The 13746-nt window shown below is 41.3% G+C and overlaps 1 protein-coding gene across 1 annotated transcript in view; it reads left to right on the forward strand.

Moving 5' to 3' along the window:
- Positions 1-390: 390 nt before the first annotated feature.
- efhc2 (EF-hand domain (C-terminal) containing 2) overlaps positions 391-13746 on the forward strand; it is a 129200-nt gene continuing 115844 nt past the window's right edge. Inside the window, exons 1-3 of the mRNA XM_078560508.1 lie at positions 391-450; positions 7150-7338; positions 10505-10655. Coding sequence (XP_078416634.1) covers positions 409-450; positions 7150-7338; positions 10505-10655 — 382 coding nt within the window. The 5' untranslated portion in view covers positions 391-408. The remainder of the gene's footprint in view (positions 451-7149; positions 7339-10504; positions 10656-13746) is intronic.

Consider the following 13746-nt stretch of genomic DNA (forward strand, 5'->3'; position numbering starts at 1 on the left):
AAAGGAGTTGGAAGAGGGTGGAGTGATAGACAATGGGGATGGAGACCAGTACAGAGACATCAGGCCCCTGGAACGGAATATACACTGACCTTCTCAAGATGGCGATCAAGTCCCTTAGTCTTTTTCGAATCAAACACACATTCAAAAAAATAAAGCAACAACAGATTGCGAATTAAGCATGAGATTTGCGACATCTGGTGCAAGCAAATGAAGCTGAGGAAGAGAGATTACAGCGCAAGAGTTCGCGGGTAAAAATTGATTCGTTAAAAGTCCTTCTTTTAATGGCGGAATGTTCGACTGGGAGCAGCGCGAATAGCCAGGTGACGTCACAGTTACCGAGGCAACAGGGGAATCAAACAAATCTCCCACTGAGAGTGCAGAGCGCTCATACCCTGGAGCACAGGCAATATGACTTTACCACTCTTACCTGGGAACACATTCAACAGGAATGTGAGTAACAAACCTACACCTCTTTTCTACAGATAATGAGAGTCTACACGTTTTAGAAACTGATTTCACCTTCAAAATTGCTTTTCGAACTAGGTTTCCACAACCTTAACCCTGGAGGAAAACCCAGGCCTTTAGATTTCTGTCTGTCTGCTAATTCGTTTTCTTTATGTTTCTGTATTGTTGACATACTACGGTGTTATTTTTTGTTTTCTGAGCACCAGTAGGACATGTTTACTGCAAGTGTTTGGGTAGTTGACACCACACTGTCTGAAGCTGTGAAAGGCTGATCACAGGAGTGCGAACCACTGCACAGAAAACGTTTAAATGTACCACTGTAAAAAGGCCTGAATTTCCTCAGGCCCAACGATGCTCCTATTGCTGGTTTCTTTGTTAGGTGATAATTATGCCCGGCTTCCGCCTCCAAGGAGAAGTGTGTTGGAGTTTCTTGTGGGGTCTGGGGTGGGTAGATGTTCCATTTGCCACCTGGAAATCTGCTGTTGAATCATGCGCTGGAGTTCCCACTGCACCTATCTGCCCTGAAGATGCTGCTTGCTGCCAAGATACCAATGTCCAGTGGAAAGCAGTAAAATAAACCTTAATGATGTTTCTACACTGGAGTTATCACTGATACACAGAAATTAGTGCTCTTAAAAAAGGGGGTGATTTCCAACATTACCATACATGTGACAAGGAAGCGACACATGCCTAAGATGTATTGTTACCTACATGGTACCTGTCTGATGAACGAATGGTCTCATTCTATCCTCTGGTAGAGTCAGACTTTCTCCTTATTTTTAGGGTGCAATTCCTGTTGAACCATCATGGAGCAGAATGTTTAATCTCACCTAGACGAAAGCAACAGTTAAGGAAGAAAATGCCTGAGCCACACAGACCAAGAAGATCACAGGTTCAATCTATGGTCTATGCTGACTTAGCTGATCTCAGTTAGGTAGGGGGCTGTAGGGGCAATATATTATGCCTCAAATGACGTAAAAGCGGAATCAGAGTAGTGAATGGAAGAGGAGATTTGGAAGAGGATGGAGTGCTGTGATTGACAGTGTCAAAGGCACTAGAAAGGTTGAGAAGGATGAAGGAGAGTAAGGGAGCTACAGTCATTGTGATTTAAAGATCTCTGCAATTTGAGTGGGCGGAAGGCAGATTGGAGGGATTTGAATAAGGAATGGTGAAAGAGGTGAGATCAGAGTTGCAAAACACATTCCAGAATTGGGAGAGAAAGGGAAGATTTGAACTTGAGTGGTCGTTGGAGAGAGTGGAGTGACTTATGAATTTCTTGAAGGCAGTATTAGTTTTGGTGGAGGCAGTTGATGGCAACCAGTGGGGTGCTGCTATCAGCCATGCTCATGCATGGATTTGGCTGAGCAGTGCAGATATCCTGGATTGCCTGAAAACAAAAGAATTATGGTTGCTTCTCAGGTAGCATGCATTGATATGCAAAACAAAGTAGTTTAAATCACTAATTGCAGACTGAATAAATAAGATTCTTCCTTCCAGCCCAGAAATACACTTTTGACACACTTCCAAGAGGAAAAAAATGAAACTTTCCCTCTTTAGAGTTCTAAGCCATATACTTTGTACATCCCACCCTGCCATCACCATCTGTTGGGTGCATTTCTGCTTTTAAGGAGAGGTTAGAATTGAGGAAGGCTCCCTGCCCCTACCACCTTGCCATAGAGGAGTAGCATTTAGAGACATGGTTTCTGTTTTCCTGGACTAAGTGACTTCAGAAGGGTATAGACAGGTTAATATAGTAGATGTCATGAATTTTAATATAGAGAAATGTGATGGGATGTATTCTGCAAGAAAGAAAAAGATGAGGTTTTGTAAACTAAATGCTAAATCTTTAGAAATAGAAAAGCAGAGAAATTTGGGGATTCAAACACACAAATCAATGAGTTAATTTAGCATCCCAGGTTTTATACACATGGGGGTTATAAAACACAAAATCAAAAAAAAGATTGCTGAGCCTATTCAAATCATCGGCTAGGGCACAATAAGAATGTCTTGAGGTACCTTATTTTAGGAAGCATTTCAAGACGGCACAGAAGAAATTCACAAATAATACCAGGCATGAGAAGCTTTAGTTATGAGCACACATTACAAAAACTGAATTAAAAGCAGAAAATGCTGGAAATACTAGGCAGGACAGGCAGCATCTGTAGACAGAGAAACAGAGTTAACATTTCAATTTGCGACTTTTCATCCGAACCTAATGAAAAGACATCGACCTGAAATGTTGAGCTGGATATTAACTAAGAGGCAGGGAGTGAACAAGGGGCTTGTTTTGAGGTTGGGAAACCTGGAAGAATGGGTTTTGTTCAGCTTCTGTTGAATTAAATGACAGAATCTGTCTAGCATTTTTTATCTCTGTTTCCCGGCCGCAGCCAGACTGACTAACGGGTAGGTAGGCCTTGAACACAAGGCAGGGAGGAAGGGAATCAATGGGAATTAGAGGGAAAAGTCTCCAGTGGTTGGAGTCATAGCTAGCACAAAGGAAGATGGTTGTGGCTGCTGGAGGCCAATCATCTCAGCCTTGAGACATCACTGCAAGAGCTCCTCAGGGTAGTACCCTAGGCCCAACCATCTTCAGCTGATTTTTCAATGACCTTCTCTCCTTAATGAAATCAGAAGGTGGGATGTTCGCTGATGATTGCACAATGTCCACTACTTGACTCCTCAGATACTGAAGCAGTCCATGTCCTTATGCAGCAAGACCTCGACAACATTTAGGCTTGGGATAAGTGGCAAGTAACATTCATGCCACAAAGTGCCAGAAAATGACCATCTCCAACCAGAGAGAATCTAACCATCTTCCCTTGTCATTCAATGGCATTGACATAGCTGAATTCCTTACCACTGAAATCCTGGGGGTTACTATAGACCAGAATCTGAACTGGACCAACCAAAGAAATACTATGGCCACTTTCTGATATATATTAATGAACTAGACTGTGGCGTGCAGGGCATGATTTCAAAATTTGCAGATGATACAAAGATTGGAATTGTTGTCAACTGTGATAGGGGTAGTCTTGAACTTCAAAAGGACATGTTGGTGAATTGGGCTCACAAGTGGCAGATGAAGTTCAATGCAGAGAAATGTGAGGTGATTTGTTCTGGTAAGAAAGATATGGTGAGACAGTATAAAATAAAGGGAGAGCCTCTAAAGGAGGTACAAGAACAAAGGGACCTCAGTGTCACGTACATAGATCATTGAAGATGGCAGGGTGTGTTGAGATAGCAGTTAATAAAGCATATAGTATCTTAGGTTTTATTAATAGGGGCATTGAACACAAGCGTAAGGAGGTCATGTTGAACTTGTATAAGACACTAGTTAGGCCTCATCTTGAATACTGTGCCCAGTTCTGGGTGCCATACTTGAGGAAGGATGTGAAGGCATTGGAGAGAGTACTGAGGACATTCATAAGAATGATTCCCGGGATGAAGAACTGTAGCTATGAGGATAGATTGGAGAGGTTGGGACTGTTTTCCTTGGAGAAAAGAAGGCTGAGAGGAGATTTGATAGAGGTATTCAAGATCCTGAGGGGTATGGACAGAGTAAATAGTGAGAAATTGTTTCAACTCAAGAGAATATCAAGGACTAGCGGGCACAGATTCAAAATAATTGACAAAAGGAGTAAATGTGATGGGGAAAAATTTTTTCGCCCTGAGGGTGGTTGGAGTCTGGAACAAACTTCCAGAGAGGGTGGAGGCAGGTCTGATCGAGGTATTCAAAAGGTGAATTGGATTGCAACCTGAAAAGAGTGAATGTACAAAGTTATGGGGATAAGACAGAGGGGTGGGACCTGGTGGAATGCTCCTTCAGAGAGCCAGTGTAGACTTGATGGGCCGAATGGCCTCCTTCTGCACTGTAAAGACACTGTAATAAAAGAGCAGGTCAGAGGCTGATAATTCTGAGGTGAGTAACTCACCTCCTGACTCCCCAAAGCCTGTCCACCATCTACAAGGCACAAGTCAGTAGTGCAATGGAATACTCCCCACTTGCCCCGATGAGTGCAGCTCCAACAACACTCAAGAAGCTCGACACCATCCAGGCCAAAGCAGCCCACTGGATTGGCACCCCATCCACCACCTTAAACATTCACTCCTTCCATCACTAATGCACAGTGGCAGCAGTGTGCAACATATACAAGGTGTACTGTAGCAACTCGCCAAGCCTCCTTTGACAGCACCTTCCAAACCCACAGCCTCTGCCACCTAGAAGGACAAGGGCACTTACAATACCCATAGAGACTGATAATTTTTTAAAAGATATTTGAATTCCTTGTGACAGACTAAAAGGAACCTCACCACAAGATTTCAAGTTTTAAAACTAATTGTAACAAATAAACTGAAAGCAACATCGACTAAACATTACCTAGTAGACAACTAATACTTTAAACCACTGAAAAGATAACCTTTATTAATCTTTTAATGTGACTACGCTGCATACATATACATTACAACATGCTCTGCACAAGCATACAGTCTTTATGGGAAAATCTGTAGTATAAGGGTATAGTATATACAGGGTTAATGTGGCATTGCCCACACAGTGATGTAAGAAGGCACATGACCTAGACCTAGGGGTCAGTGTGGTGTTGGCTAGAGGTTTGTTATGACCTAGAGATGGAGATAGCTCCTTGCCTGTACCCTTTTCTGTATATATTTATATAGTTATAGTAATTAATCAAGACTTGCTGTTAATATACAGAAGACTACAAAGACTTCTTTAACAGACACATTCTGTAACCAACTCCATTATAACAATGTGTCAGCTCGGGATCAAAAAACCCTCAATCTCACAAGAATGCTGAACAACTAAGGAAAAGAAAATCTTCAATGAATTCTGAACTGAAAGAAGCTCCCAGCCGAAGCTACAGGCGCTGAGAAAATTCGTCAGAAAAGCTCCAGGCAGAAGAGCCTGGAAGCTATTGGGAAAAGTTTTACTGCAGCAGAAGGACTCCATTGAATGTCCTTTGGAAGTCCAGCTTCAGCTTACAGAGTCCATAGCCTGCAAGGCTGAGATAAATCTAACTTCCAGGCTGCAGCCAGTCCTGAGAAGCCCCTTTTACTAATTCAGTCAAAAGCGCCATTTGAATGAAACTCGTCGCTAATCCCACTTCCGAGTTGAAAAGAGAAAAATAAATGATTAACTTATTCAACACTTGGGAACTTCGCGACCGTCTGAATCCTTAAACAGCAAGCTTGCGGTTAATTTAAATGCCTCACTATTTGCAATGCTACATCGCTGAATAAATCAAGTCAGCTGACAGGTGACCCACACAGCCATTCTTCTTCCAGAAATGTGCTGCCGCCATTTTGCAAAGCCTGCCAAAACTGGCAAGTGCGGGAAATGAACGGCAATGTCATCTTGGAAGCCTGTAAGTTCTTAAAGCTGTACCCACACTTTAAAAATTTTCAACATGAATCACAATTCCACTCTTCCAACTCCACTGGGACTCATCTAAGGCCCAGACCAATCATAAAATTGAGCAATTAATGCACACTTAAGGGTATTAAGCTGGTATTAAGCTAGTGGCAGGTGGAGGGTTCACCATACAGGGAACACAACAAGCAAACCCTAGTGTGCTTGCTTCTGGACTCCCGGGGGGGATTTCTCATTCAAAGGTAGTCAGTCCACAAGTTTCCACCTATTCTGTGTAGAACATTGTAAAGGGTGCAACAAAGATTCACCAGAATGCTATATAACAATATGTAGAAAAACTTTTTAAAAAAATGTCTTCTCACTAGAATAGAGAAAGGTGAGAGATAAATTTTTGAAAATTATGGAAGTTTTCGTGAGAGAGTAAAAGGTGAAAGATTGTGTTTTTGCTAGTTGGTGAATAACGAAGTGCATGGACTCAGAATTATCACCAGCACAAGGAAGAGGGAAATTGTTGAGGAAATGAAATCTTGGTGACCCTAGTGCTGGACAGGTGAGGTGCATATTTTGTTTTAATTCATTTTCACAATCTGGGAGTCATTGGCAAGGTGGGCATTTATTACCTATCCCTAGTTGCCCTTTAGAAAGTGGCTGTTTTTGAATGCTACAGATGGCAGGCACTTTGCTAGAATGCTTGGCTTGCTAGGACACTTCAGAAGCTAGCTAAGTGTCAGGCACATTGTTGTGGGACTGGAAACATATACGGGCATATGGAGTAACATGCTGTCTGTGTTTCCTTCCTTAAAGGACCTAAAATAACCAGCTGAGTTTTTAATGACAATTAAAAACATTCACAGTCACTTTTACTAGTATCACTTTTTTAAAGCTGAATTCAAATTTTCTAACTGCATTCTCAGGATTATTAATCCAAATCGCTGCTTTATTAGACCAGTAACATAATCCATTATACTACCAATCTGGTGTGCTGTACCAGTCCAGTACTTGAGTGGGGTTGGAAGAGTAGTCTAAGAAAATATATTATTACAGCATTTTATTGTATCAGCAAACAGCAGTAGTTAAAACACACTGGCTTTGATCACACAATTCTCCTCGTGACATTAGAACAAAGAAGCATCAGGATTGGAAATATTTGCAACAAATTCATTGCATACAATAAGGTCTGATTTTAACTGAGTTAAATCTCACCCAAAACGTTCATTTTATAATTAACACTAACAAAGTGAAGCCTAGTGTTGAAGTTTTTCCATTGCTAATCATTGTTTGTTTCCTTATTATAGTTAGGAAAGGAGAAATTTCATAAATCTCATCACTTTGACTTCCCAAATGATGTCCCTACGATGGTGGGAGAGGAAAAACCTGGCATTGGTGGTGAACCATTGCTTGGTCAGAAGCTGAAACCTAAGTTTAGTGTATTCCCAAAGGGACAGGGCAGTGATGCACCAGCGTGGGTTGTCTTTGACAAGCAGGTACGCTTTAGTATGCATGCTCCAAGTGAAACATCTGAAATAAAGTGCTTCTTGGAGAAAGTATGCTTGTGTGGATGTTTAATAAGGATCAAATTCCATTACACAGCTCAGTCTGTGAAACCTTTTCTAGTCTTTGTGATTTTCTTCAGCCCTATTTAACAACACTCACCCTTTATTCTTCTTGCTATAGTTGACTTTAGTCCTCACTTTACTCTGTTGTAACATTAGTGGCAGAGCCTTCAGCTATTGCTCCACTGTACCATTAAACTTTACTCCCTAAACTTTAGCAACTTGCTATTTCTCTCCTCACTTTCAAAAGCTTCTTCAAATCTTTTTGTCAATTTCATGAATTACTTCCCGATTCCCCTACTTCTTGCTCCGTATCCACCATGCCTTTGATGGTACATTACCCAATATAACACTTTCTGTCCCAGCTTATAATGAAAAATGACCACTGGGAGGGTTTCCAACAGAACCACTACCCACATGAATCATTTTCGATTACCTCCAATTATGTTTCCACCGACCCAGAGAGTGAAATGGTCATGAGGTGCATTTTCTTCCTTATATTCCTTGATCTCCCTGTAGCCTTCAATGTAGCCATGTGCTCCCCTCCATTCTCCAACTCCATGGGACTGTCCTTCCTTCCTTCATTCTTCTTAAAACCCAACTGTTTGACCAATTTAGGAACAGGAGTACGTTATTCAGTTTCACTTAATTAGATCATGGCTTATTTGCAGCTCAACATCATTGAACCATATCGTTCGATAGCCTTGCATAATAACAATCTGTTGATTTTTGACTTGAAAATTTCAATTGAAAACCCCGCAAAATAGAATGCCACATTTCCACTACCCTTTGGATAACAAAGTGCTTTCCTGATTTCACTCACAAATGACCTAGCTCTAATTTTAAGATTGTGCCTCTTGGACTGGAATACTTCACTTTTCTACATCTAATCCATTGACCTCTCTTATAATTTTAAACACAGGGAGATGGTGGCATAGTGGTATGATCACTGGACTAGTATTCCAGAGACCCAGAGTAATGCGTTGGGGACCTGGGTTCAAATCCCACCATTAAATTCAATAAAAATCTGGAATTAAGAGTCTGATATTGTCTTACCTCACATAAAGGCAAAATACTGCGGATGCTGGAAATCTGAAACAAAAACAAAACATGCTGGAAAAACTCAGCAGGTGTGACAGCATCTGTGGAGAGAAAGACAGAGTTAATTGAAGAAGAGTCATACGGACTTGAAACGTTAACTCTGTCCTTATGTGCTGCCCACATGGCATAAAGGCTATGGGCCTAGTGCTGGAAAGTGGGATTAGAATAGTTAGGTACTTGTTTGACCGGCGCAGACTCAATGGGCTGAAGGACCTTTTTCTGTGCTGTAGACCTCTATGACATCCCATAAAAAAACACAAAATAAAATAAACTTCATTTGTACTACTGCTCAACCTTCTGAGCTGCAAGAAATGCAATTTTATGCAAGATGCAAATGCTGGAAATATGAAGCAAAAAGCAGAAAATGCATATCTGGCATCATCTGTGGAGAGAAAAACAGAGTTAATGTTTCAGGTCGTAGTTCCCAGAATTTTCTGTTTTTGTTCCAATTTGCCCTCATAATTAAACCCTTTTAGCCTACCTGAAGTGTGGTGCCCAGAACAATATTCAATACTTAGATGGGATCTGACCAAGACTTCTGTACAACTGAACATAACTTCCTCCACGTTGTATTCCAACCCTCTTGAGATGAAGCCAAAATTGCTTTCACCCTTGTGAATGATCTTTTCATCTTTATACTAACTTTTAGTGACTTTTGTACCTGGATATTCTTATCCTTTGGCTCTTCCACAGTTTCTAGTCTCTTGCCTGTTTAGAAAATCTTCTGATTTGTCTTTTGTGGATTTAAAGTGGATGACTTCACACTGCCCCATATTGAATTCCATCTGCCCATAGCTTTGTCCATTCACGTAACTTGTCTATACCCCTTTGTAACTTCCAGCTGTTTTTTATACAAATTACTGTCATTCCTAACTTAGTGCTATCCTTTGGCTATCCTTCTAGATCTCGCCTTTTATTTGCCTCAGAAGTACCTTGGTATTTATTTTTACATTAAAAGCACTTTATAAATGTAAGTTGTTATTGTTAGGTCAAGATTTAAAGGGAGAAAATTGATGAGGAAACAAACACATTCAGAATATACTACAAAAACAGAAAATGCTGGAAAAACTCAGCAGGTCTAACAGCATCTGTGGAGAGAAAAACAGAGTTAACGTTTTGAATCCGTACGATTCTTCTTCAGGGCAAAAGAGAAGTAAAAATGTAATGAAATTTACACTGTTTAAGGGGGGTGAAGTTGGATAGAAGCCAACAATAATAACAAGAAATAATAAATAAAAAGTAAAAATGAATATTGAAAAAGGGATAAAAAAAATGGGAGAGGATGGAGGAGAGAGTTCATGGTCTGAAGTTGTTGAACTCAGTGTTAAGTCTGGAAGGCTGTAAAGTGCCTAATCAGAGGTGCTGTTCCTCCAGTTTGTGTTGGGCTTCACTGGAACTTTGTAGCAGGCCAAGGACGGACATGTGGGCATGAGAACAGGATGATGTGTTGAAATGGAAAGCGACAGGAAGGTCCGGGTCATGCTTGCAGACAGACCAAAGGTGTTCCACAAAGCGGTCACCCATTCTACATTTGGTTTCTCCAATGTAGAGGAGATCGCATTGGGAGCAGCGAATGCAGTAGACCGAACTGCAGATTTCCAGCATCTGCAGTATTTTGCTTTTATTTCAGGATATACTGTTGTTTAGTTAACAGATCCCAAGTAAATAGGTTTCAACAGTCACAACCCTGTTCCCATTGGGTAAAGGTCCACACCACAAAGTTGCCCATGTTTTAATACTGAAATGAATAAGTGAAAAGAAAGGTTGTGATGGTAAAGTATGAAGTACTCATCTGAGGGTGAGACTAAGAGCATGTTACTGAATCGCTGTGGAAGATCATCTGTGTAAGTGATTCTGAAAATGGCTACAAAAAGAATAAAAGTATTTAATTGTCTACCATTGAATATCTAAACACCCCTGCCTCAGTATAAAGGAAAACATAATTTAGAGGCTTTAGATTCATAAAATGTCAGTAACTATATGCATTGTCCAACAGGTGCTTTGTTTTAAAGCCTATTTTCAAGAAAGTGTTCATGAAAGAAGAGGAGAACAGTACCGAGTAAGAAAGTGCAAGATTTACTTTTACCTGGAAGATGACACAATACAAGTTGTTGAACCAGAAGTTAAAAACAGTGGCATTACTCAAGGTACAAAAGCATTCTTTAAGAAAGAACTAAAGGCTTAAATAATTCCTTTTCTTATATTACTTACTATTCTAATTAGAATATTCTAACAATCTCTTATTCTACTCTGGTCTAACATATTAATTTAGTGCAGAGATTATCGGACTGATTATATGTTTGCATTCTCTTAATGTGAGGCAATGGAATTGAGAGTGCAAGCAGAAAATCAACCTTATATATAATGTATTCCAATTGTTATAAATTTACAATACAGTTGGCAACAAACCCATCTCTTGGGCTCATAAGTGATACTTCTTGTGATCAATCTGTGAACGGCTAATGTACAGTATTTTATAGCTTCTATTTTGCAGCTAGGAATCTTAGACCGATTGAACCAATTGCTATTATTCTGTGCTTTAATCCACCCTCTGCCCTTTATTCCAGGGCTTTCTGAAGACTTCATTGAGACTTCAGTAATAAAGAAATCAAAATTCCCTTCAGATTTGCCAAGTTTCTTCACAAGCAGTTTAAAATGTTGGTAGTAAATGAGCAATCAGTCACGGGGCGGCGGTGGGGTGGGGTGGAAACAGAGGGGAGTGGGAGGCAGTTTTAATATGGGTGAATGCATGGGCTTGGGTGCTGGTGGCTGAACAAAAATCCAAATGCGGAAGCTGGCTGTAACCCAGTAACCTCTGCATTCAGTTGCATGACAGTAACTACCTTGGGAAGGTAGGTTGTCAATTGAGATATTTAATTGCTCGATTAGAGTGATATTGGCTTCGGTTGATTTGCACATTAAATTTGGGTCAAGGGTTCCCAGGTTTCCTGGAACCCGCCAGTGAAAGTAAGGTAAAAACACAGTAGCAATTGAGGGAGCTGAAGCCATGATAGACATTTTTTTTGCAGCGCGTGGCAAATTCTTTGAAGTGTGTGGGCCCTATTAACTTTTTTGTGTAGCTGCAATGCTCAGCAACTTCAGGGGATCATGGCCTGCACAGGAACTTATGGGTTGCTGCGTGGCCACATGACCATGCAGCTAAAAGGTACATTGCTCAGTGATCATAGCTGCTTTCTCACCTGCTTGTGTGAAAGAGTTTGTTCACAGTATTTATGCTGAGAGGTCATTTTACACACTTCGGAGTTTTGGAATACTGCTCTGCACCTTGGAGCTCTGATCCATCAGATCTGCAAGGGTGCCACTTACACTGTGTTACTTTGGACCTCAGATGAGGACCCAGATGTCCAACAGCAGCACCAACAGCAGCTAGAGCAGTAGCATCAATAACAGCCTACCAATCCTAGATTCAAAGCTCCACCCGAGAGGGGTTCAGCATAGTGGTGCAGCTCACAGGAGGCCATACACGACACACCGGGTCTACGTGTACAGGTTAAGCTTTCATAATAAGTCAGAACTCCAATGTTTGAGGAGGTTCAGGCTGTTGTATTTGGTCTTGGCAGACGCCTTCAGCCTGCTGGAACAAGACCTGCTGCCAACTGGACCTGGTGGTCACGCCTTACAGCTGATGTCAAAGTTACTACCGCTCTCAATGTTGTTGCCTCTGGATCCTTGCAGCATTTTGCAATTGGAGGCACACAAAAGACAGGTGACTGATGGTTTCTTTGCCGAGGCCGGAAATTATGTTAACTTCGCCTACGATGATTCAGTCAGAATCAGCACGCATTTGGGTTTGCAGCTCAGGTTGGTTTCCCAAAGGTGCAGGGTGTCATAACGTGACAATTAAGAAGTCCAAAAGATCACCCATGAGTATTCATCAACCGCAAGGGTTAGAAGCAACAAAAAGACCTATCTCGGAAGCCTTGATGCTTTCATTCCACAGCAGTCCACCCACCCCAATAGCTTCGCACTGGAAAGTAGACTTACCAGCTGGCTGTTCAGAGACAAGGGATACCCACATGAAACATAATGGTTAACACCTCTCAGAAACTAGAGGAATGAGGTCAGGAGCTACAGAATGTAAGTTATATGATGTGTCACTGAGAAAGCCATTGGCATGCTGAAGATATGATTCAGATGTCTGGATAGATCTGGAGGGTACCCTTAAGTACATACAAGCCAGGGTCCCCAGAATCGTGATGATGTACTGCACCTTGCACAACATTGCACAGCAGCAAGATTTGGACCTGCAGGAGAAACAAGGCATAGAGAGGAGAACCTTCTCAGATTATTCCGAGGAAGAGGGGAAGGAGACAAATGGAGCATTCCGCAGGCAAGGCAGCACCGGCAGTGCACATTGCTGTCCCAGATGCTGTTGTGATTACAAGGTTTACTGAGGTTCCACCAATGCACCCATCTAACAATCACATGTAAAAGCTATTTTTACCCTCCACCCCTTCCCCCAATGCTGCTAACACATAGCATTCTGAGAATAGCCAAGTCCCCCTTCACAGCCCCCATTGTGCAGCATCAAATCATGTCTTTCCATTTATTATATATGTAATACAGAAACTTAACATTCTAATAACATGTAAAATACCCATTGAACTACAAATGTTTAGCAAGAGAACAGTTGCCAGTACATTTCATTTTCTCTGCTGGTCAGAAAAGTACCCCGTTTGTTAATGGCCCCTGAGTTACACCATTTGCGCCTGAAATGATGGGGGGGTACTTGACGTTGTAGATGCTGAGAGGTTGTTTCCGCTGGCTGAGGAATATAGAACATGGGCATAGTCTCAGGATAAGTGAACAATCATAAGGACATTTTTAAAGGAAACTCCGCAAAAGTCTGGATTATATATAAAATAATCATGGGCAAATGTTGCCCAAAATAGCCATTTTCAGCACGGAACAAAGGAAATCCTGAAATAAGAACAAACTTACATTTATACAGTGGCTATCTTGACCTCAGGAAGTCCCAAAGTGCTTTACAGCCAATGCAGTGCTTTTGAATTGTAATCACTGTGTAACACTACACCAATTTATGCACAACAAGCTCCCAGAAACAGAAAATTGATAATTTTGGGGGAGCTTCATGATGCCACTGTTCTTTCACTTCATGACTTATGTTTAAACCTAGCCCTAGCTTATAGAAGAAAGATTCTCCTTTCCACCTGCTGCCTTGAACAATATTGCTTGAACAATATTTGGGCAGCCTTA

This window comes from Cetorhinus maximus, chromosome 16 (genome assembly GCF_964194155.1).
Source record: "Cetorhinus maximus chromosome 16, sCetMax3.hap1.1, whole genome shotgun sequence".
Taxonomy (NCBI): Eukaryota; Metazoa; Chordata; class Chondrichthyes; order Lamniformes; family Cetorhinidae; genus Cetorhinus; species Cetorhinus maximus.